The sequence below is a fragment of the Phyllostomus discolor genome, chromosome 7 (genome assembly GCF_004126475.2).
Source record: "Phyllostomus discolor isolate MPI-MPIP mPhyDis1 chromosome 7, mPhyDis1.pri.v3, whole genome shotgun sequence".
Taxonomy (NCBI): Eukaryota; Metazoa; Chordata; class Mammalia; order Chiroptera; family Phyllostomidae; genus Phyllostomus; species Phyllostomus discolor.
In genome coordinates this window covers 14,505,249-14,523,518 of record NC_040909.2, presented here as the reverse complement: position 1 = coordinate 14,523,518, position 18,270 = coordinate 14,505,249, and the positions used below count along the sequence as shown (strand labels likewise).

General features: G+C 48.5%; 1 protein-coding gene across 1 annotated transcript in view; it reads right to left on the bottom strand.

Moving 5' to 3' along the window:
- The window catches only part of SUSD5 (sushi domain containing 5), a 32,874-nt gene extending 17,832 nt beyond the window's left edge, over window positions 1–15,042 (bottom strand). The window contains 3 exon segments of the mRNA XM_028518890.2: window positions 4,725–4,843; window positions 9,355–9,532; window positions 14,781–15,042. Of these exon segments, the coding sequence (XP_028374691.1) occupies window positions 4,725–4,843; window positions 9,355–9,532; window positions 14,781–14,871 (388 nt within the window). The 5' untranslated portion in view covers window positions 14,872–15,042.
- Between the last annotated feature and the right edge of the window lie 3,228 nt (window positions 15,043–18,270).

Genomic DNA, 18,270 nt, shown 5'->3' with positions numbered 1-18,270 from the left:
CAGGACTGACGCAGCCCAGGGGGGTTTGGGAGCAGGAAACTCAGTCCTGGGGAAGCAAGACCTGGTGCTGTCAGGGCTTGGGTGCTGAGTGCAGAGGAGCGCCTCACCGCTGACTGTGCCGGGGAAGGTGTGGGCTGCCCGCTGGGCCCACTTGAGCCGCTGGGGGCGCTCTAGCCCTGCTCCCTCTCCGGAAGCATGAGTACCACCGCTCTCACAGAGTGTCTCCCCAAACCATCGTTCCTCAGTCTACAATGTCCTCTCCTCCTCTCCCTGACAGCTATCTCCAAAAGACCCCTTTCAGATTCCACCTCAACTGCCATGGCCTCAGGAAGTCTCCCTGATTACCCTCCTTCTCTGTGTCATGGAAACACAGCCATCTCTTACCGTATCCTTACGCATTGTCAACTCCTTGAGGGTGGGAATGAAGTCTCTGTATCCAGCTGTCTGTCTATCTGCCTATCTATCTACCTACTCATCCATCCATCTATCCATCCATCTGAATCACCCACAAGTCTGAGCACCGGACTTTGCATTACCCTGGACAAATTGCCAACGTCAGGTCAATGGCAATGAGCTCAGAGCCTTCCACACGCCCCCAGGAGACCCTGAACTAAGTAAGTTCTATCCGGTGTTCTGAGCACTGCGATTGGTTCCAGTCTGGGGGATGCAGCGCAGGAATTTCCCCAGAGCCAATGCTGAGGCAGGGGGCCTCCTCCAGGAAGACCTGGGAACTGGCTACTCTCAAAACTTCCTGATCGCTGGCTCTCAGGATGAGCCTCCCGCTCTCCTCTTGATGACATAAAGGAAGGGAACGGTTCCATTTCTGTTTTTAAGGGAAGTCTCAGCCATGGCTGAGTATGCAAGGGAGGTGGAATGCCGTGCTAAGGAGGGGTGGGTGAGGGCGGCTGGTGGGGAGCAGCAGCCCAGCCAGCCCCGGCTGGGGAGGGGTGGGAGACAGAAGCACACCCAGAGTGAGGCCTTTTGGGTGCACTCCAGACCCCACGCCGTGGACCCCAAACAAGCTGCCAAGAGAAGCAGAGCCAGGGAACCCAAGTGGAGGCAGCTTATTTCATCAGCATCCAGTTGGTTAAAAATAACTTCACTTATTAGTTTAAGTGAGATCACCACAGGACTGGAAATTCACTCTCAGTGAGACAAAAGTACTGGAAGGAAAATGAGAAAAGTCTACATTCATGATGAATGTTCCACGGGCTCTGTTTTCCTTCTGGGCTCTCTCTAAGGCACCCGCCTGCCGCTTCTGGAGTTAGCACGCAAGGAGCTGGAAGCGTCATTGGGAGGAAGGCAGCCTTTGGGGACGATACTGCGCCGGGAAGCATGCTGCACCAGACCTCACGTACACTCCCGCAGGAGCCCCAAGGAGCCCCCTGCTCTCAGCTCCTGCTGGGGCCCGGCCCCTTCCTCCAGCACTCAGATTTCCCTGCTGCCTGCGCTGTCAACCAAGGGCTCCTGAGCGAGCCGAGGACCCTGTGGGAGCAGTGTACCTGCCCTTTCTCAAGGACGAGAGGCAGAGGAGCAGGGACAGGGCTCTCCCGGAGTGTCCTTGGGGCTGTCCTAGAAAGCCCAAGGGGAAGCAGCCCTCTGCCTCTAATCCCACCTCAGCATGGCCCACCCGACGCCTCCCCACGAAGCAGGCCTGCAGGACTAAGACTCCAGCCTTCTCCTCGGAGGCCCTCCCCACCGACCTGGAGGTGACGGGAGGCCAGGCGCAGGCCAGCTGCCCTGGGAAGCACTTGGACACTGATGGTCCGCACACCGCGTGGCTTTGCCTCATACTCGGGCTCCCCATGACTTGGCATTTTTTGGTTTGGGGCCCTTTTCCCTGTTGTTGTTATTGTTGCTTGTGGTTGTTTGTTGTTTTTTTTTTTTTGGAAGAGTATGTAGATTGTTTTGCATTTTTGAAGTTCCTTGTTTTTATAGAATGTCAAAGTTACAGCAAAAAGTATAAGAATAAGGAGCTCCCATAAAACCCTTTACCCAGATTCACCAATGTGTTTTATTTTGTCCCATTCGCTTACCGTTGTTCTCAATAGAGAGAGAGAGAGAGCTATAGCTGTGCACAAAGGTTGGTATCGACATAGAATATATGTGAATGTGTACATACGTGCATCCGTACCTGTGTCATTCTTTTCTGAGCCATTTGAGAGTATGTTGTAGATATGACGTCCCTTTGTCCCTACAAACCTCGGAATGTATTTCCCGGAGCAAGGATATGCTCCTACATAACTGCAGTACAGTTACGAAAACCAGGAAAATGCAAGCATTGACACAATACTGTTATTCAATTCCTAATCCGTGTTCACATTTCATCAATCATAGCTACTTTCTCCTGGTCCAGGATATAATCCAGGATCACACATTTCATTTCATTGTTGTCTTTATATTCTATGTTAATTGAGAACAGTTGCTTAATCTTTCCTTGTCTTTCTTATCCTTACACATTTTTAAAGAGAGTATAGGTCAGTCATTTTATAGGATGCTCTTAATTTGAGTTTGGCTGGTATTTCCTCACAATCAGGCCTTTGGGCAGAAATACTGCTGACCCGAAGTTGTGTTTCTCCGAGTGCAACATAGCAGGAGGTACATTATATCAGTTTGGCTCAATTGCTCAATTTTGGAGTCACCATCATGGCTTTGATCTTGGATGGTTTTGACCTCTGGCTCCTTGCACTACAACTCTGGGGAAAGAGGGCACACAGTTGCATACACACAATGTATTTAAAGGCCTGTGAGGCAGAAAGCCCAGGCTATCCTATTGGATGTTGGGAAACACAAAGTTCAGTCACGCCCCCCATCCCAGCCAATAGCCAGCCCACTCCAGGAGTAAGGCCACCTACCTAGCAACTGACTGTAGACTCATGGATGAGCCCAGCTGAGACCAGCAGAAGAATACAAATTGCTGGTGAAAAAAAAAATGAATGAACTAAATAAGCCTCTGCCTTTGGGATGGTATGTTACACGGCAAAAGCTAACTGAGACTTCTCATTTATTAGGGAGAAGAGAGAAGACTCAGAAGCCCTGTGTACTCATTTGAGATCACTGAAGAATGAAGGTTACACTGGTTTTCTTCTGGCTTTGTCTGTCTCCCTTGGGGATCTGAACCTTTGCTGATGGTTGGGATTCAGGGGACCATTTATTTTACTTCGATGATTTTAAAAAAACAAACCATGACCCTGGCTGGTGTGGCTCAGTGGATTGAGGGCCAGCCTGCAGACCAAAAAGTTGCTGGTTCAATTCCCAGCCAGGGCACATGCCTGGACTGGGTTGTTGGGGTGTGTGGGAGGCAACCAGTCGATGCTTCTCTCCCTTTCTTTCTCCCTCTCCACTCTCTCTAAAAGTAACTAATTAAATATTTTTAAAAACCCACGGCTATTGTTCTCCCCAGGCCTTTCCAGAGCGAGGCTATATTTTCCACTCACTCGATTGACAGATGGTATTCGGAGACTCCCAACACTCCTCTAAGCAATCAGCAACCGCAGAACCCTTCCTGGAGGAAGACCCCTTGCAGCAGGGAAGCCTACCGCTAACAAGCACCTGGCAAGCACTGGCCAGGGCCTGGGGCCCCAACGTGGCTCCTTGACTTATTCATTCCTCTGACCCCTTCCCTGGAGACTAGAACTTGGTGCCTCTGGGATGCAGCCTGAGGGTCTGTGTTTCTGACAAGTTCATCTGGTATTGCTTATCATCGGAGAGATTGGGGGAACTCTGCTTCAGAGAAGTGGCTCTCAAACTGGGCTGCATGTTAAAATCACCGGGAAGCTAAAAAAAAAACAAACAAAACCCCAGTGTCCAGAACATTTGTATGGGCTTCTCCTGGGTTGGCACCCAGGCATCGGTATTTCTTACAGCTTCCCAGATGAGACCAGTGTGCAGCGGAGCAGTACCCGGGCGGATGTCTGTGACTGATGGGTAAGCAGCTCTCTCTCTCCATCTGTATGAGCGTTCCCTTTGCACAGCTTGTGTTTCTGATAATGAAGGTGGACTTAATTCAGGGCACACGACATGCTGCCCTGGGGATTCCTTGATGCCTTTCTCTCACTCAGCTGATATCCTGGGAGGAAGCTGAATTTCCCTTCCTAGGATCAATGTCCTAAATCTTACACATTTGGGGGGAAAGGATTTTCTTTTTTTATGTGGTGCTGTGTACCATGAAGAAGGACAGAAGGGTGAGTTGTATCAGCGGCTGTAGCAGATGCGGTCAGGGGTTGCCCATATTCCCGAGGTACCTTTCCCATGCCCATGTACAGGGGCTCCTTGTGGGCACCTGTGTATCTTGGTTGGAGTGTGGCCCTCAGGCTACTGGAACCCCTTGCCTGTGCACATCATAAACCAGAAGAACTCAGGAATTGACATCTCCCTGAAGCAGCCCTTAACCAATGACTGACAGGTGCTCCCTCACACCTGACCCAGAACACTGTGATGACCCACAGTGTCTCCAGAGACCCCCCCTGTGGGATGCAGCCAAAGTTACCACTGTCTCATTGCCACTGTGGACTGTGCTGAGTGTTTCACCATTGCCTGGTCTGCTTCTTTCCCCATGTCCACTGCCCCACTGTCCTGCTGGCTTTTCCTAGGAAGTCACCTGACACCCCGTGTCCAGTGCATCCTCATCAGAAGGTCTGCTTCTGGAGCTGGAGAATGCAACCTAAGATGGCAACCCCCACAAGCACATGCTCCGGGACCCTTCCAAAGGTTCTGGCACTGACCTTCATCCTTCATACAAAGGGCACTGTAGGTGCCGCCAGGAGCCGGGTTGCTCTCAATTCTCACGTCGACAGCTCTCATGACTTGCTGCTCGCCACTCCCCTTGCTACACACCGTTGTCCTGCAAGAGACAGAGAGGACAGTGGGCTAGGTGTAGGAACTAAAAACGGGGAAGGACGTTCTTTTCTGCTGTCAGCTCAGAATCAGCAGAGATTTCTCTGATTCAGGGGCTTGGGGTGAAAGTATCAGTATGGAAACACTCCCCCCAGCAAAGGTCTAAAATTAGGAAGTCACGGGGGTGCTCAGGTTAGGTCGCATGTATGGATTCAAGTTTCAGAGGCAATAAATGCATTGTGGATCCCTTCTAGTACATGGGTGCTCTTTATTTCATAAAATTCTGCTCTTCTGTTTTTGCGGGGGCTTGTTTTGCCGTTCTTTTTCATATTTCTCAAAATGAATGGTTAGTTCATGAATCTTAAGCCTTTTTCCTCTTCACACACAAGCACCTAGCCCTGGCTGGCATAGCTCAGTGGATTGAGCACGGGCTGTGAACCAAAGTGTCACAGGTTTGATTCCCAGTCAGGGCACATGCCTGGGTTGTAGGCCATGACCCCCAGCAACCGCACATTGATGTTTCTCTCTCTCTCTCTCTTTCTCCCTCTCTTCCCTCTCTAAAAATAAATAAATAAAATCTTTTAAAAAACACAGAAAAAACACAAGCACCTAATGCTTTACATTTCCCTCTGGGTATAGCTTTAGTAGCACCCCATGGGTTTGAGGATGATATATTTTTAATATCATTCGAAGCAACTTATATGCTGGTTTCCATCATAATTTTTTTTGTCCCATGATTTATTTAGGGCTATCTTTTGTAAACAGTAAATACTAGAATTTTTTTTAAAAATCCACCTGATAATCTTTGTTTTCTAATTGGAGCATCTCAGCTACTTAATTTAATCACATATTGCTTTGAATTTAAATCTGCCACTTTTCTATTAGTTCTACCCATTCTTTCTTCCTTTCTTCCTCTCTTTTTCTTTCCCCTATTTTGTTTTCATTCGTTTCTTGGCATTCTCCCTTCCTCTCTATTGCTTTGGAGGGTATATATCCTTTTAGTATTCTTTTCGTGCTTGCCCCAGAGGTTATAACGTTTCCTCCACTTACTAAAATTGAATATTGCTTTTACCTTCTTCCCCAGTGACACAACTTAAAGTAACTAAAATACTATGTGCTAACATACTTAAAATGCTTCCTGACAGATACGACATTTTTTAGTGTTTAGCGTCATCACCAGTGCTTTACGGAATTACATAATTTAGGTTTATGCCCCGTTTCTTCTTTCCATCCTCTTCTGCATCTGCCGCCTTCTGCCTGTAATTATTTTCCTCCTGCCTGTAATGTTTCCTTTAGTGAAAGTCTGATATAATGAAGTTTCTCACCTGTTGTGTGTCTAAAAATGTGTTTATCTTTACTCTTGGAAAATATCCTCACTGAGTATAGAATTCTAGAATGGCAGTCATTTTAATTTTTTTTTTTAGCACTTTGAAGGTATCATTCAGTTGTCTTTGGCCTTTTATTGTTGCTCCTTGAAAGTACTTTTTTCTTATTACTTTTAATCTTTTTTCTTCATATCTGACTCTGATCAGTTCTGCCATGATGTGCCAAGTTGTGAATATTTTTTAATAAAGGCTTTCTTTTAAAGATTTTATTTATTATTTTTAGAGAGGAAGGGGAGGGAGAAAGAGAGAGAGAGAGAGAAACATCAATGTGCGGTTGCTGGGGGCCCCAGCCTGCAACACAGGCATGTGCCCTGACTGGGAATCGAACCTGCGACACCTTGGTTCGCAGCCCGCACCCAATCCACTGAGCTATGCCAGCCAGGGCTGAATTTCTTTCTGTGTGTCCTGCTTGTGTTTTGTCGGGCCTCGTGAGTCTGGGCCTGGGTGCTTCCCTTCGGTTGTGGATAAGTCTCCTATTGCTTCTGCTCCATTTCCCGTCTCTTCTCCTTTCGGAATGCCAATCACATGCATCTTCTTTGCCTTTTACTCTTCTACATTTTTCATCCCTTTGTCTTCTGTATTCTGAATACCTCCCTCTGAAACACCTTCCAGTTCACTGATTTTCTCTTTGACTCTTTTTAGTCTGCTGTTAGATCTGTCGCTCAAGTTCTCAATTTCAGTTACTGTATTTTTCATTTCTAGAGTTTCCATTTGGTTATTTTTATAGTTTTCTGTCTTCTGCCAAAATTCTTCTTCTTACTTCGGTATCTCTAAACATTATAAAGAGTCATTTTAAAGATGGCATCTACCAATGCTGTTCTCTAGAGTTTCTATTGGCTATTTTTGTTCTTACAGCCTTAGCTCCTCATGTGACTGGTTATTGTATATGGCACGGCAAACCCCATACTTGTGAAAATTATCTGTGGAAATCAATTGCCTAAGACAGTGTTATCTCCCTCTAGAGGTGATTTTTTTAAATCAGTTCTGCTAGCTACCTGGAGCACTGGAACTCCGGTTTCATCTTAATCCACATTCATGAGTAAAGGGATGTCCAACCCTCAGCCTGTGGCCCACCATAAAATTGTAAATTTACACAAAACCTTTTTTTTTTGCTCATCAGTTTTTGTTAATATTTGTGTATTTAATATGTGGCCCAAGACGACTCTCCTTCTTCCAGCGTGGCCCAGAGACGCCAGAAGGCAGGACACCCCTGACTGAAGCCGTGCTCCAGGTCCTCTGAGGGCCTGTGTGCTTCCCGCAGCTTCCTTACAGCCTTGCCGCGTCCCAGCCCAAAGCAAAGGCACTCCCCAGGCCCCCGCCCACACAAACCCTGACTTCAACTCCCTGTTCTCCTTGTCCTACATCACTGTCAAAATTGGCTAACCAGCTTTTCGGCCATCTTTTATGGCATCTGCAAAGTCTCCCAGGAGACAAGTGGCCCCGAATTCTGTATTCACCACCCTAGACCTCCACAGCTACTATGCCTGCTCTGCTATCAACTGCAAGACGCACTGCGCATTGAATGCTTGGTTTTTGGTAGGGAGGGGGATGGCTGTGATGGAAAAACCCACAGTAAAATGGGTGTACATACTCATGGTTAGATACTTCTTGGTTCCAGTAATATTAAAATGGAAAACCTATTTTTAGTATGTTGTGTAGTGAATATATCAAGTAAGTGTGTTTGCTTTACAAAGAATTATCATTGTAGCAATGTGGAGATCCAGTAAGTTGTCTTAACACTCCACAGCAAACCCAGAGAGACCGGACCTTTCCAATGACTCAGTGCTGATGCCTGGGAGACCTAAGCCTGGCTCCGAGCTCGCTCTTCAGAATCTCTGGGTAGCCTGGTTACCTGATGCAGTGATGGGAACAGACGAATGAAAAATGCCCACACTGGACTATATAATGGAAACATGCATGCACGGGACATATTTTGTCTCCTTAGGAACTTGGATGTAAAAAATATAAGGTGAGAGAACCGTAGTTCCAGATTCACTGACGGGCTTTGGATGGAGCCTCAGTTGTCCCCTTTTCTCAATGGCTGCTTCGCCTGTGGCACACTGGAGATGTCAGTCCCCATGGTGGTGTGTGCTTTCCACGGCCCTCTGCCAGCCAGACATCTCAAGGGGCATTGTCTGCCACTGGAGTCCTTGGATCCTGTTCCTTTCTCAGTGGAATGGCTCCTGCCGTGTCAGAGTCTGACTAAGGAAGCAGTCCGCAGCACTCATGGGAAGTTTTCTCCTAGCTGGCCACGGGAATTACTGCTCCACCGGGACTCCATGGGGCAGGAACTCAGGGCATGCTGGAAATGGCTTGTCTCCGCTCTGTAACGTCTAAGGCCCTGAGCTGAAGAGACTCATAGGCTGGAGACCACTCCACAGCTGACAGCTGGAATCACCTGGAATCACCTGGAGGCGCCTTCACTCACACTGCTGGCAGGTGATGATGGCTGTTGGCCGGGACTTGGGTAGGGGCGACTGGGGAAAGGATCCGTGGGGGCTCCTCCATCTGGTCTGGGCTTCCTCAAGCATGGCCATCCCAGCACACTCAGACTTTTCATGTATCCTCTCAAAAGTGAGTGTGCTCAGAAACCCGGGCATGGATTTTTCGGACCAACCTCAAAAGACACAGTATTTCTCCTGCTGTATTCTACTTGTTGAGGCAATACTACACCATGCCCGATTCAAATGGAAGCAATGTGAAAGAATTTCTGGCTACATTTTCAAACTTTCATACCGTCTTCCTATTCCCATGCATGCAGAGGCATACCCACAGGGAAAAACAGGCAAAGAATATTTACCAAACAGTTAAGTTATGATCTCTGAGGTAGAGAAGAAGAGAGAAACTCGCTTGGTACTTTATACGTACCTATATTATTTGGAGTTTTCACACGTATTATTTTTGCAAATTAATAAGGAAATTCAAAATCACCAAGCCCGGGGGAATAAACAGACAGAACTCCAGAAAAATGTTTTTACATGAGAACTTAGAACAAGAATGCCCTGGAAGCCCCTGGCCCCTGCACTGGGCCTGTCCTGGCACCTCCAGGAAACAATAACTGAGCCCCCATAGAAGCCCTGGTGGGCCGACCAGGTGAGTGGGAAGGACCGCTAGCCCGGCTCTCCCAACTTACCCCAGGGTGCCGTCCGCCAGCCAGCCCGTGGCGCACACGGCGAAGGTGCAGTCCTGGACCACCCGCCGCAGCTCCTCCGCAGACGCCAGGTGGGCGCCCCTGCTCCTGCAGGAGAGCCGAGCCTCCTCCAGGTCCAGCCCCCGAGAGCCATTCCGAGACTCCAGCAGAAAGAGCTTCCCTGTGTGGGGACAAGCAGGGACATAGGCTGACCCTGGGATCCCTGGGAACGAACGGACTCTCAGCAGACCCACTCTCCCGCAGATGCCCACTTGCCGGAAGACCCCAGTGCGGCCACCAGCCCCTGGCACTCATCCCTGGGACTCGGTGTGGGCGTTCACACTCGTGTTTCATCCCATGCTCTTATTCTTGTTTTCTTGAAAAAAAAAAAACCTGATCATCTGCTCTGGCACCTTTATCTGGAGAAGGCCTCCAACTATTCCTTTTAAAAAGGTGTTTTACAGACACCATGTGGCAAAGCTCAGTGTCCGAAGTTTCCCCGTGTTGGTTCCCTTGTGTCCAAGGCGCTGATTCAGGCTTCAGCTTTGCCTTCTCTCCCCGGCCCCAGGCTCTGGGGCAACCGCATCCCTGACAGGCTGGTTCCTTTCTCTCTGCCCCACCGTCTCAAAGCACCATCAGGCCCTACCCACGACGAGTTTGCTTCATTTCCCCAACCAGACAGGACAGCAGGGGCCAAGGCTGGCGCACCCTTCCTGCAGCACGTGAACATACATGGGCGTGCGGTGGGCCTCGGGCCCGTGTGCAGATGGGTGAAATGAAAACACAGGTTCAGAGGCGAAAGCGGACGCTGAAAGCCAAGGAAGCTTTAGGCAAGAAAACTGTGATGCTGCGGGGAGCACTGTGGCCCCCAGGAGCCTCCCGGAGGGATGGAGCGACACTGTGGGTGCCCCTGTGAAGTTTCTGGTAAAGGCAGGAGAGGAAACACCCCAGTTAGAATGAGACACCTCACTTCCATCTGTCAGCAAAGTGATCACACTTTACTGATTTTATTAGAGGAAGATACCCATCATCTACTACAAAATTAAAATAGTAAATATCATAAGCCCCCAGCTTTGGAACCAAAAGTTATAGAAAATGCAAACTTTTTCCACATTAAGCATATCCGTGGGTGACGGATGCCCCCTCAGACTTGGTGGAAGTGAGCAGAGCACAGCCCGAACCCCTGTACCTAATGGCCCTGCCTGCAGGGGCGAGCACACACCCCCAGGCCCCTTTGTAGTCACAGCATGTACCGATCTGGAAGAACACTGTTTGGAAGTTAAGCTGAGGTTTTGATGGTCAAGCCCCTAAGCAAGGGGGACAAGAGCGAAAGCCCCAGGCCCTGGCCGGGTGGCTCAGCTGGCTGGAAATGACAAAATCCACTTCTAAATAAACCGTGGGTTCCAAGCTGAAACCACAAGTGAAATACAACATGTTTATTTCATGGACAAAAACCTGTGGAGAAACCGAAGTTGGACTGAAGGGAAATGCGTAGCCGCCGATGCTCACATCACAGGAGGAAAATGGTGGGTAATTATTTCAATTTCTAGCTCACAAACATAGGAAAAAGAACCTCAAGTTAAAGCGTCTAAAGAATTAGAAGAAAGAATAAGTAAAGATAGAGCAGACACCAATGAAATGGAAAGCAGATGTTTAATAGAGAAAATAAAGCCAGAAGTTGCTTCTTTCTAAAGAATGACAGAGTTGATGAACCCTTAGCAAAACTGATCAGGACAAAAAAGATAAACGACAAATGGCCAATATCAAGAATGAAAGGGGAAATCATTACAGAGTCCACAGACGCCAATGAGAAAATAAGAGATTATTATGTAACATATGATAGTACATTTGACAGTTCAGATGCACTGGACAAGTTTCTTAAAAAAAAAAATGAAACTTAGCAAAGCTGACACAAAATGAATAAGAAAATCTGAATATTCCTTTATCTACAAAAGAAATTAAATTAATCATTTAACAACTTCCCATAAGAAAAACTCCATATGTGACCTCATTACTACATGTTAATAAAACAAACAACAAACCAAAAAACCTCACCTTACAGAAACCTGTTTAGAGAACAGAAGAGGGAACAACTTTCAGGTTTGCTTCAGAAACCACATATAACCCTGGCTTGTGTGGCTCAGTGGACTGAGCACTGGAAAGGTCGCCGGTTCGATTCTCAGTCAGGGCACATGCCCGGGTTGTGGGCCAGGTCCCCATCTGGGGACACGTGAGAGGCAACCAGCTGATGCTTCTCCCACACACCGAGTTTCTCTTCCTCTCTTCCGCCCTCCCTTTCCCTTTCTCTAAAAATACATAGATAAAATCTAAAAAAAAAAAAAAATCCCATTATAAGCCTGATGCCAATACCTGACAAAAATATTATAAGAAATAAAAACTACAGGCCAATATGTTTCAGGAAGCTATAATCAATCAATAATCGTCCGTTCCCCTCACTCCAGGCTCAGTGCTCAGTCATCTCTTCTCACTGAAACCCTCCCCTAGGGTCCCACCCTCACACACAGTTTCGAAGACCGTCCTTACACAAGGACTCACAGTTTTCTCTTCAGTCCTGACCCTTGCCATTCATGCATCCATGTCTCCAGCCCGACCCTCTTCCACCTGGATGGACCACTGAACTAGCATCTTACATGGTCTTTCTATATCCAACCTTGTTCTGGTCCCATCCGTTCTCCCTACATCAAAATCAGGGTGATCTTTTCAAAATGCCAATCTAACCAGTCAATCTACTACTGAAGACCATTCGGTGACTCTCTGGCCTTGTCTGAATGAAAACAGAACTTGGCCGATGAGGCCCCACATCACTGCACTCACACCAGTTTTCCTGGCATCACCGTGAACCACTTTCGCCTTGGACTCTTGGCTGCAGCCACTCTGTCCCTTATCACATGTCCCATTTTCCCTGCCACTCACCGTTCCTCTGCACATGCTATTCTCCACTCAGACACTCTCTCTTCCTGCTTTTCTTTGAGTTAATCTTATTCATCTTTCAGATTCTCCTACACCAAGTCAAAATCTCCTAGTCCATGCCCTCATAGGACCTCTGCTCTTTCATCTGACCATGTATCAAAACTGCAAGTACACGTTTCATTCATACAATTACTTGCCGAATGACTCTCTCTTCCACTAGATTTTAAGCTCCCTGAGAGCAGGACTTATTTCTCCTCACCATTCTATCCTCAACACCTAGGGCAGTCCCTAGTGCATAGTAGATACTCAATAAATTACCCATTTGGTTAATGAATCTTTTCCTGTCATCACTACCCAAATACAGTTCATTTGCATTCAGTTAGTATGAAGATTTTTGACTTTCAAAAGTATGTTAGAAGTACAGTGGCAGGTCTCCGTTATGCATGAGATGCATATCTAACTAGTCACGTGTAAACTAAATGTTTTTCATTTGAATTTATTTCACTGACTTATTTTTTTAATACATCCATGGAGTTTTTAGTAACTGATTCTCTCTCTCTTCCAATGTCTGTAGCACATCACAGTTTAACTGAACATTTCTCCTCCTTCCTTCCATTACTGTTGAACTCAGCTAAATGTGGGAAGTGGTGATGGTTAAGCACATGTAGTGAAGAACCCTTTCATAACATAGGTTATAATTCTTTGATGGCTCGATCATAAGTGTTGGAGCTCAGCAAATGGAGTCTGCTGAAAGCGAGTGTACCTGTAATCCTCCACTGGGGAGAGGGGAGAGGGAGCAACAGGAGAAGGGGGAAAGAAAGGCATTTCTGGCAGGCAGTAGCAAGGAAACGTGTTTGGCTACTGTCCGTACTCTCTCCTTGTCCAGCGATATCTCTGCCTTCAGTTTTCTATGATCCACATCCAGCCTGACAGGCACAAAATACTGATCCGTTCAGCAGTTATAGTGGGGTGATGCTCTAAAGCCTCCTGGGTGGCAGAAATCTTTCTTTAAAGGGAATAAAAATCGGTACAATAGTATACATTGTTGAGCGGTTAATACTAGCTCCAGTTTATTTTACTTGCAGTCTTTAAAAATCAGTTAATTTTTATGACTTAGTGTCAGGCAAAAAAATGACAAGAATTAACAGTGGATTGAGTGCTAACAGTTACGGGATTTCTTTTTGGACGACAGTAATTTGTAGAAATTGGTGGTGATGCTTGCACAACATAATAAATACACTAAAAACCACCGAGTTGTACCTTTTAAAATGGTGAGTGTTACATGAGTTCATATCTCAATTAAAAGCTGACAGTGATCAATAAGAGCCTTTGAAGTGAAACATGTTTTCTAACCCTTTCTCTGGGACATAGAGGAATAAGACATTCACTTTTAATTATAAGCAAAGAGGTCTTCAAGCTAGCACTTGGGACAAAGAACACCAAAAATTCTAAGACGATATCTAGAGGTTTCTCTTGCTTCCCCCTTCCCTAAGCACCGTGTTTCTTTTTGTCAAGTCGTCTAACTTCATGCCACATTGTTTGCTAAATGGCAACGACATTTAAAAATACACCGTGCATCCTAAATCAGCCAAGGATTGTTCTCCTTCATCAATCTCATTTGCCTCAAGCTTGGGTTTACTAGAAACCCCTCCTGGATGTGAGAACTGCTGGTTTCTTTCCCTTCCGATCCTCCTGCCCCAAATCAACCAGGTTTTGTTCCAAAAATCAAAACACAGCTGAACCAGCTTTTCGAAATTCAACAGATATAAAGCTGCGCGATCCTGCGAATCAAGGGAAGCACTGAAAGCTGAATTCGGCTCAGAAAACACACAAAAAGAGGTGTGCCAGTTCTCAACACCTGCAATAATCCGTTCCTTACCTGTACCTCTAGCCTCACGGCGGACAGCATCTTCACCTTGCACTCTGGGTCCAGCCACACTATCATTTACCCCCTTTCCCCTGCCACTCACAGCACAGGGCCTTTGCATGTGCTGCTCCCTCTACCCAGGACGCTCGCCTCTGCCACTCGCCTAGCTGGCTCCCACTTATCTTTCCCATCTTCCCGGACGAAGCCAAACTACCGACGGAATCTTCCGACCACTGGCCCTGCGGTCAGGAGCACATTGGAGAGTCGTGGGAAAGTCCCTCTCCTCAGAGGAGGTTCTAGGGCACTCCAGACGTGGTTTCATTGTAAAGACCTTTCTTGGAGATGTTGGGAAAGCTAGAGGCGGGACTGCAGGACCAATGCTCCGGCTTCCTCCGGTGCGTGAAGGAAGGGTTCAGGAGCACAGTGCGGGCGCTTGGGGCGAGCTGAAACTCCGTGGGCCGGGAGAGGACGCGGGGCTGCAGGACCGCCGCTCGCCTCCTTCCCTCCCAGGCTTGCGGTTTTCCGGGCTCGTCCGTCCGAAAGGGCACCCCAGCGAGCTCCGCTTTCCCTACCCAGACCCCAGGCACCGCTCCGGTCCCCGCCGCCTCCCGGGCACTCCGTGGACACTCACCATCCGCCCGCACGGAGAGGCGCGGCAGACCGAGCAGGAACAGGGCCGCCGTCCAGAGGCGGGCGCGGGGGCCGGGTCCCTCGGCAGCCATGGTCCGGGCGTCCACGGGCGGGCGGGCTCGAGTGAGGGCTCCGGCTGCGATCCCGGCCGCCTGCGCCGCTGCCCGGCGTGCGCCACTCGGCTCTGCGCGCTTCGCTCTGCTCGCGCGTCGCAGGCTTCGCGCCCGGCGCGCCGAGAGGGAGGAGCGCGGACGACCCGGGGAGGCTGGGGACGCCGGAGCCGCAGCCTTGGGGCCCCGAGCCCCCGGGGGTCTTGTCCGTGGCGCCGGGGAGGCGGCTGTAGCCGGGCTCCGCCTTCGTGCTGGGCACCTGGAGGCCTCCGTGCCAAGAGAGGCTGCGTCGGACAGCGAGCTCCCAGGGCGCCGCCGGGGCGGAGGGTGAGGGCGCGGGGAGGCGCGGAGAGCAGAGGCTTCAGAAACCCTCGCCGGCCTGGGGGACTCTCTCGACCAAAGGGTGACGCAGTCTAAGAGGCCGAGCTCTTCCCGGAGGACCGTTAAAAAACGGACGCCTAACTCTGTCGTTTGCCTCCTGGCTTTCCAGCCGGCGTCCTCCTATAGAAGGAGAGACATTGTCACGAAAAGGAAGAATCAAGCTTGCCAACCTCACTCTAAGAAGTGAAACGCACCGAACAGCGAGACTCTTCTTCCCTTAAAGCGTAGCTTGGAGGTCATTCAGATAGGGGCATCTTCGGGCCGTCTCCTTCGCGTCTTTTCCAGGTATGGGGTAGCATTTCTCCAAGAACACCAGGAGCGCTGGTGGGGTTGGCACCCTCATCACACCTCCCAAACCAGGGCTCCTGGACCTGGAGAGGGCCTGAGATTCGGATTCCTTCTGTCTGGGCTGGAACACTACACTCTAAACAGGTGTCCCACTGAATCCTGCTGTGGGGGTCCCTGCCACGGATTGATGCCATCTTCCACCTGGCCCCGTCCTGTCTCCCAGCAGCAGCACCATTTCGAGAAGGAAGGGGGATTTGCCTTCTTCACAGGTGGAGTATAAAGATCAGTGCTGTTGTAACTGGGACACCAGAGGCACTCTACAGTGTACAAATCCCTTCCATCTCTACGGACCGGTCAGAGAATAGCTACTGAGTGCCCACAGCGCGCCTGCCCGCAGCGCGCCTGCCCCTGTTCTAGACCCCAATGAGGCTACAGTCTGCCCTAGAAGTGCTCACACTTAAATAAGGCAGATGGAACGCTTGGTGCTAAAAAAGCACAGGTGATTGTCCCCGTGAGAATGATCCAGGGTACAGACATTGAAAGATTGTCTATTTTCTTTTTAAGGTAAGAACGGAGATTGGAACCCATACCTGAGGTTGTACAGGCATCGTTTTTCAGCTCCCGTCATTTTTGAAGTGCACAGAAAACCTATCACCTCCTTCCTCTGCAAATGTCAACTACAACTCTTACTACTAAGGATTAATTCCTTTGTAAAATAAAATTTTGCTTTTAAAAATGCAAATACTCTAGAGTGTTAAATGCAGTGAGGCCTGACAATCATTCACACCTAAGTGTAAATGAACTTACTTGGCTGTTTCTCTTCCTGGCAGCTTGCTGGTAACCTAAGGAGTGAGGCTTCTCCTTGAGAGACCTTCTAAAAGCCTGACTGTCGCTGAGAATGGGAAGGAGGGCAGGAAGACAGCTGCAAGAGACTGACTCACCCGGCAGCTGTGCCTCCTTACTTTTAACTTGCTGCATCTCCTGGAATCATTCTCTATAATTTTAAAATTTTTCTCTCCCGAGGGTCATGAGGATGGCCGAATACATGACACCCAACACTAGGCAGAGGAGACTGACAACGGTGTAATAGGCACAGGTACTCCCAGCCCAGGGGAGGAAGACACTACCTGCCATGCAGGGCCACGCAGGGCTTGAACTGGGGAATAGAGGGAGCAGGGGCTATGGAGCATAGGCTTTGCAGTAACAAGGAGGTCAGGTGACCTCTGGTTCCCATGGGAGGATGAGATTGTCTTGTTTGAATAATTCCTCAGGCTGGGGGAGGAGGGGAACAGAAACCTGCCATGCAGAAAAATACAGAAACCGTGCCTGGTGCCCCTGATAAGAAGGGTTGTTTGGCTGGGGGACCTTATCGGTGGGAGGACAATGGGGAGGAGCAAGTGAGCTTCGCCATTGGAGGCCCTCCTGATCGCACCCGATGTCACGACCTTGGGGAAACAATTTAAGTGCTGAGCCTCACATCCTTGTTTATTAAAGGGGGATAATAATTCCAGCCCCACAGAGTTCTTGCTGTGTGATCCAAGGAGAGGTCACAGCACACTGTAAACACAGAGAATAATGGACGAAGCAATAGGCCTGTAATTCATTCTCTTTATTGCTTGAGAGACACAACCAGGGAAGAAAGGAGGTGATCCGTCAAATCCCTTTCTAAACATGTTAATGGCAGGACTTCTAGCAAACAAACTCATGGAGTTTGCCAGCAGGAGACTTTCCTTGGAATGCTTTTAGTACATTGTGCGTGGTCACTTAGGTTTGCTTACAGTAAACAACTCTGTGGTCTATGGATTTCTGGGGCACGGATGCCTAGAAATGTTGTGTGAGCTATGGAAGCATGTAAATAGAGATGGAGCTATGCCGTGCCTGAGATGACTCCTTCTGGGTAGCAGGCTCGTCACGGCACACGTCTCTTGATGACTTCCTGCGTCGAAGTGGAGCCAGTGACCTGAGATCTGAGGAAAACCTATGATGTGGTAGAGACCTAACCGAAGAAATGGGACATGAGAACAACCTAGAAGAGGCAGAAATGATGGAGGGACAAGAAAACTTCAACACAATAACCTCACTGCCCTCATGGATGTAAGAGAAGACACTGCATTAAAAAATCTAGAATAGCCCTGGCTGGCGTACCTCAGTGGATTGGGCTTGGGCTGTGAACCAAAGCATCACAGGTTCAATTCCCAGTCAGGGCACATGCCTGGGTTGCAGGCCAAGGCCCCCAGCAACTGCACACTGATGTTTCTCTCTCTCTCTCTTTCTCCCTCCCTTCCCTCTCTAAAAATAAGTAAATAAAATCTTTAAAAAAATCTAGAATAGGGTGATGTACCAAAAAAAAGGGGTGGTGGTGGTTTCAGAGTGAAAAAAAAAAGATTTATTGGAAATGAAAATGTGAGATCAGAGACAAAAAACTCAATAGATGAGTTGGAAGATCAAATTGAGAAAATCATAGCAGAAAGACAAAGGAGTAGAAAATAGGGGAGAAAAAAAAGAACACCCAGGAATGAAATGCCCTTTCAGCCTGCACCTGGCCTTGACCTCAGCCACGTGGCCCTTCCAAGGATGCCATGTACTTCCTCCAGGAACCTGTGGGTAATAAGTTTCTCTATTCCACTTTCCCTTCTTTTGTGTCTCTAGTGAACCAATGTTCACTTAACAAAGTCACAACATTCCGTGGAAAGCCCACGGTCCACCCAAAGG